The sequence below is a fragment of the Nematolebias whitei genome, chromosome 20 (assembly GCF_014905685.2).
Source record: "Nematolebias whitei isolate Nwh7 chromosome 20, NemWhi1, whole genome shotgun sequence".
NCBI lineage: Eukaryota > Metazoa > Chordata > Actinopteri > Cyprinodontiformes > Rivulidae > Nematolebias > Nematolebias whitei.
This window is the reverse complement of record NC_056517.1, coordinates 478,571-485,396: the sequence shown is the minus strand read 5'-3', so window position 1 is coordinate 485,396 and position 6,826 is coordinate 478,571. Positions and strand designations below refer to the sequence as shown.

Genomic DNA, 6,826 nt, shown 5'->3' with positions numbered 1-6,826 from the left:
TTGTACTTTTATCCAAACGTGTCCATTTCTTGTCCATGTCGATATTATACTTTTTTGTTTTTTTAACAACCTCGCCTCCCGTGCAATAGTTGCATTCTTTTTTGTTACATGTTCATTTATATATACTTTTGTACCCTTTAGTTTTTTTTGCCTGCATCATCACATTATTTCTGAGTTTCCTACTGACGAATCTGACAACTATTGTTGGTTTGATTTTATCCTGTCCAGGCAAGGTGTAACAAATTGACACATCCTCACTTTCAATATTAAAGTCTTTGTCCTGCAGAAATGACACAACTTGGTCTTCCAATGTTTGTAATTCTTGCTGTGAAGCGTCTTCTGTTGTTGCAGAACCCCTCACAGCTTTTGCAAAGGACTTTGGTTTTACTGTAAAACCAGTTATAATCAGATTCTCTTGTCTCGCATTTCTTTCCATGTCGTCAACTCTTTTTTCAAGTTCAATTATTTTATTGTCCTTTTCGCTTATTTGAAGTTTAAGTTGTTTTACTTCCTCAAACAATCCAATTAATAGTTCTTGTTTTGATGTCAGCTTGGCCAGTTCCATACTCATAAAATTCAAAGACTTTTTAATGTCCTCCATGTCTTCTACACTTAGTTCGTCCAAATGTTCTTTCTTTCCACGTTTGGATTTACTTGACATATTTAAGTGTACTCACGACCTGGAGATGTATACACAGCCAAGCAAAGCCGACGCCCGATCCCAAGTCACATCTGCCCTCTGGTGGTAGCCAGCGGCCACTGCACCCGAATCCAACGTCAGATGGAAAACAGACCAAAAGGCCCCAGGAGCCTGCAGAAACCTCCACCGAAGACCAGCCTCCAGCTGCACACAGACCCAACGGCCGCAGTCTCGAACCCCCGCCTTCCAAAGCAGGCACAACCCCGGCAGAAGGTCTCCACAGCAGCCCCACACCGTCGCTCCCCAGCTCGGCGGGGCCAACTCCACGGCCTGCCTTTCACCTCCTTCCTCTCTCTGTGTCCTCCTTTCTCACTGTCCTTCTCCACTCAGTTTTCAGTATTTTGTCGTTTTTGAAGCTGTTTTATCCAAAGTTAAGTCCACTTTTCAGTTAATTGTTTGCAGAGACACTCCCAAACATACTTGCCCGGCGGCCATCTTGAATTCCCCAGTCCATATGATTTAGTACCTCTTATAAAAAACCTGAATATTACAAAATTATATATATATATATATATATATATATATATATATATGATCAAGGAATCATGATTCAAGCATTCAAGGTTCTTTTTTTGTAATACACACCACATGTGGTACATGGGGTTGAACGAAATCGTGTACACAGGTTCCAAGTTACATCCAACAAAAATATTAAAATGTGTGTAAAAGAAAAACAGTAATATGATCTAAAATATGAACTAAGAAAAATGTTAACTAAAAACACACTAAGCACTAGTAGCATAAAAACAATACGCCGAACAGCAGCACGAACATGAGTCTGTGTGAGCAGATGAGTACGGATGAATAAAGCAATATAAAATAGATCAGCAGCAAGATAATGTGATTTTCACAGTGATTTTGCTGGTTAGAGATTCATGAGTCGAAAAGCAGGGCAGCATGGTGGCGCAACTGGTCGAGCTGCTGCCTCTCAGCGAGCAGGTTACCCAAGTTCAAATCCCAGTTCGGGGGCCTTTCTGGGCAGAGTTTGCATGTTCTCTCCGTGCATGCGTGGGTTTTCTCCAGGTACTCTGGTTTCCTCCCACAGACCAAAAACATGCATGTTAGACTGATTGGTAACTCTAAATTATCCCTAGGTGTGAGTGAGAGAGTGAATGGTTGTTTGTCTTGTTTGTCTCTATGTGGTACTGTGATGGACTTGCGACCTGTCCAGGGTGTACCCCGCCCCTCGCACAGGGATTGCCAGCACCAGCGACACCCGTGACCCAAAATGGAAGAAGTGTGTAAAGATAATGGATGAATGGAGTCTAACAGCCTCAGGGTAGAAGCTGTTCCTCAGTCTAGTGGTTCTACACTTAATGCTCCTTAACTTTCTTCCTGAAGTGAGCGGGGCAAAAAGTGTGTGCGCTGGGTGAGTGGGGTCCTTCATGATTCAGGTGGCCCTCTTCCTGAAACTGGATGTGTAGATGTCTGTGATGGTGGGGAGACTGACTCCAACATCTTCTGTGCAGCCTTCAACACTCTCTGCAAAGCTTTTATTTCTGCAGCTGTGCAGCCTCCATGCCACACGTTGATGCTGGAGCACAGGATGCTCTCCACTGCACACCTGTAGAAGGAGGTGAGGACTGAGCTTCACAAACCAGCTCGCCTCAGCCACCTGAGGAAGTAGAGTCTCTGATGATCTTTCTTGATCAGGCTGGTGGTGTTGTTGCCCCAGCTGAGGTTGTTGTTCAGGTGCACACCCAAGTACTTGTTGCTGGAGTCCACTTCCATCACAGATCCTCCTATATTCGGGGTGGGGTGTAGGTAGGTGTGTTCGTTCTGTCTGAAATCCACTACCATCTCCTTCATCTTCTTCACACTGATGTGAAGTAGGGGTTGAACGAGTATATAATTTTTAAACTCGACATTAACATAATAAAACCTGAGTAGAACTCGAGTATTTGATGACGTCATAGATCTCAAGATACAAAAATAAATAAATAAATAAAACCGCAAAAAAGGTAATTAGTTACAAAAAAAAAGACCAACAAAACATTGGGAGCATATATTATGCTCCTACCATTTATCATACTGCAAATAAGTCACAGGAAAAACTAAACTATTAGTTATTACTATTAAACTGCAAACGTAAAGAAACGTGTAGCACGTCAAAAACGAAACTTAACGTGTGGGGGGGGGGGGGGTGTTGACCACCCCGCACCACCGCCAGCTGTGGTGCGCATTAAGTTTAGTTTTAGAGATTAATATGTTTATAGATTTTTTTTATAGGTTTAGAGATTATTTTTTTTGCTTTTTGTTTGTGAAACAAGGTCAGAGGAAGCTGGTTCTGGTTTGGTGGATTGGACCCGGTGTTACACCATACTCTGTGACCTGCAACAGTGCAACACCGCCCCCTACGGTCATATGGTGGTCACATAATATGACGTCACTACGGTTACTCGACGTTACATTTTTAACCTCGATAGATGTCCTAGCAATCGATGTGTAGATTACTCGAGTACTCTGTTAATGTCCTAATGTGAAGGTTGTTCTTCCTGTACCATCTCTCCAGGTTTTCCACCTCCTGCCTGTAGCTGGACTCATCATTGTTTGTGATGCATCCCACCACCGCTGTATCATCGGTAAAACTTTACAATATGACAGCCTGGATGGATAGGAGCAAGTCATATGTGAGCAGAGTGAACAGGAGAGGGCTCAGCATACAGCCATAAGGGGAGCCATTGCTGAGGGTTATGGTGGAGGAGGAGAAGTTGGGGATTCTCACAGACTGTGGTCTGTTTGTTAAGAAGTCTACAACCCAGTTTCAAATGGAGGGGCTTAGTCCTAGTGTGAGTAGTTTGTCCATCAGGGTTTGGGGGATCATGGTATTGAAGGCAACCGTGAAGTCCACAAAGAGCATACGGATGAAGGTGTTCTTCTGCTCCAGGTGGGTGAGAGGAATGTGGACCACAGAGGAGATGGCATCTTCTGTAGATTGATTCTTGTGGTATGCATTCTGGTGAGGGTCCTCGTTGATGTTGATGATTGTTCTGATGTGGGTCATGGCCTGTTTTTCGAAGCATTTAGTGACTATCGGGGTGAAGACCATTGGCCAGTAATCATTCAGACCAGTCACTGTAGAGCTCTTTGAGACTGGGATGATGGTGGCAGTCTTTAGGCAGGTGGAAACTGTTGCCAGGGTAAGTGAGGAGTTAAAGTTGTTGGCCAGCACCTCGCAAAGCTGATCGGCACAGTCTTTCAACACCTTCCCGGGGATGTTGTCTGGGCCCGTTGCTTTGTGAGGGTTAATCCTCCTGAAAGTACTCCTCACTTCAGCTGAGATTATGCTGAAAAGCTCTTCTTCCAGTGGCAAGGTGAGTCTGATGCTGGGTGGTCTGTTCATGTCTTCAAAGCATGTGTAGAACTTGTGGAGGGCATCAGGCAGTGATGGGTCTCTAGGGCGTTGTTCACTTCTGCCTTTATAATCTTTTATACAAAGTACACTTAATGCTCCTCCACATGGTCTGTGGGTCTTGTGAGGTGAATTGATCCTGGATCCTCTGTGCATATGTGACCTTGGTCCTCTTAATACCAGCAAACAGCTCTTTCCTTGTCCTTCTCAGCTCTTGTGAGTTTCCAGATCTGAATACATATGTTCCTGGCTTCCATTGGTGTGCGAACCTCTGCATTAAGCCAAGGCTTCCTGTTTGGTTAACTCTTAACATATCTGATGGTAGTGATGTCATCAGCACATTTGTTAATGTACCCCAGGACTGAGGATGTGTATTCCTCCAGGTCTAGTCCCCCCTCATTTTCAGCAGCTTATCTGAAGACCTACCAGTCTGTGCATGCAAAACAGTCTTTCAGTATGGGCCCATAATTCTGCATCCAAGCTTTAACTTTCTTTTGTACAGGTCTGGAGCGTCTCAGTGGGGGGAGGTAAGCAGGAGCCAGAAAGATGGAGATATGATCAGAGAGTCCTTGGTGGGTGAGGTTCAGCACCGGAGTGAACAAAAACATTTATTTAAAGTTTTGTCAGGAGGAGAATGTCAGCTGTGACACTGTAGAGCTTGATCACAGGTGGAGAAGCTGAAGCAGCGATGATGTCAGAGGTAAAAACGGATCACGTGATATTTGAACGTAACCTGGAAGGCCCGACAAACACTCTCTTTGGAATCTGGAGCTTGGTTCTGCGAGCTCAACTCGTAGAGTCCAGGGTCTGAATTTGTGGTCAAAAATGCATGTGTGGGTTATTCACAGAGAGGCAGAGAAAGCAATACTTATCCAAGGGTTTTAGCTAGAATCATTGGTCTGAAGGCAGAGCAGAAGTCAAGGTCCAGATATCCAACGGGCAGAAGTAACCGTCTTTGGCAAGGCGAAGGGCAAGGAATCCGTGGTCATGAAGTGGGTCAGGAATGAGAACAAGAACAAGAATGTTGGATACTTAAAACACGAGACAATGAGACAATGTGGCAGGGAGGCAGAGACTGGGGAGCGCTTAACAAGTGCAGTGTACAGGTGCAGCAAGAGTGGGATTGGGAGTGACACAGGTGATGAGCATGTGATTGAAGTGTGCATGACAGGTGCAGAGAGTGGAGATCATGACATACTGTGCTCTTTTCCAGTGTTTAGAGTTTAGAACATTATTAAGAACATGCCAAGAGTGTGGGAAGGGTTCATAAAGCCTTCATATATATAAAAACACAAAAATAAACATATGTCCCTACTTGGCAGATTTTCACCTATTTCGGGGATGTCTGGAACATAACCTCATGCGATAAGTGAGGGACTACTGTTTATATATACAGTGCCTTGCGAAAGTATTTGGCCCCCTTGAACTTTTCAACCTTTTGCCACATATCAGGCTTCAAACATAAAAATATAAAATTTTAATTTTTTTGTGAAGAATCAACAACAAGTGGGAGACAATCGTGAAGTGGAATGAAATTTATTGGATATGTCAAAGTCTTTTAACAAATAAAAAACTGAAAAGTGGGGTGTGCAATATTATTCGGCCCCCTTGCATTAATACTTTGTAGCGCCGCCTTTTGCTGCAGTTCCAGCTGCAAGTCTCTTGGGGTATGTCTCTGTCAGTATTGCACATGGAGACACTGAAGTTCTGCCCATTCTTCCTGCAGAACAGCTCGAGCTCAGTGAGGTTGGATGGAGAGCGTTTGTGAACAGCAGTCTTCAGCTCTTTCCACAGATTCTCGATTGGATTCAGGTCTGGACTTTGACTTGGCCATTCCAACACCTGGATACGTTTATTTGTGAACCATTCCATTGTAGATGTGCCTTTATGTTTTGGATCATTGTCTTGTTGGAAGATAAATCTCTGTCCAAGTCTCAGGTCTCTTGCAGACTCAAACAGGTTTTCTTCCAGAATGGTCCTGTATTTGGCCCCATCCATCTTCCATCAATTCTGACCATCTTCCCTGTCCCTGCTGATGAAAAGCAGGCCCAAACCATGATGCTGCCACCACCATGTTTGACGGTGGGGATGGTGTGTTCAGGGTGATGAGCTGTGCTGTTTTTACTCCAAACATATCGTTTTGCATTGTGTCCAAACAGTTGGATTTTGGTTTCATGTGACCAGAGCACCTTCTTCCACATGTTTGGTGTGTCTCCCAGGTGTCAAACTTTAAACAACACTTTTTATGGAGATCTTTGAGAAATGGCATTCTTCTTGCCACTCTTCCATAAAGGCCAGATTTGTGCAGTGTACGACTGATTGTTGTCCTATGGACAGACTCTCCCACCTCAGCTGTAGATCTCTGCAGTTCATCCAGAGTGATCATGGGCCTCTTGGCTGCATCTCTGATCAGTCTTCTCCTTGTTCCAGATGAAAGTTTAGAGGGACGGCCGGGTCTTGGTAGATTTGCAGTGGTCTCATACTCCTTCCATTTCAAGATGATTGCTTGCACAGTGCTCCTTGGGATGTTTAAAGCTTGGGAAATCTTTTTGTATCCAAATCTGGCTTTAAACTTCTCCACAACAGTATCTCAGACCTGCCTGGTGTGTTCCTTGGTCTTCACGATGCTCTCTGCGCTTTGAACAGAACCCTGAGACTATCACAGAGCAGGTGCATTTATACGGAGACTTGATTACACAGGTGGATTCTATTTATCATCATCAGTCATTTGGGACAACATTGGATCATTCATAGATCCTCACTGAACTTCTGGA

The 6,826-nt window shown here is 44.2% G+C and overlaps 1 protein-coding gene across 1 annotated transcript in view; it reads left to right on the top strand.

Annotated features, from left to right (window-relative positions):
- Window positions 1–5,039: 5,039 nt before the first annotated feature.
- The window catches only part of ptchd1 (patched domain containing 1), a 4,681-nt gene continuing 2,894 nt past the window's right edge, over window positions 5,040–6,826 (top strand). The window contains exon 1 of the mRNA XM_037694366.1: window positions 5,040–5,223. Coding sequence (XP_037550294.1) covers window positions 5,040–5,223 — 184 coding nt within the window. The remainder of the gene's footprint in view (window positions 5,224–6,826) is intronic.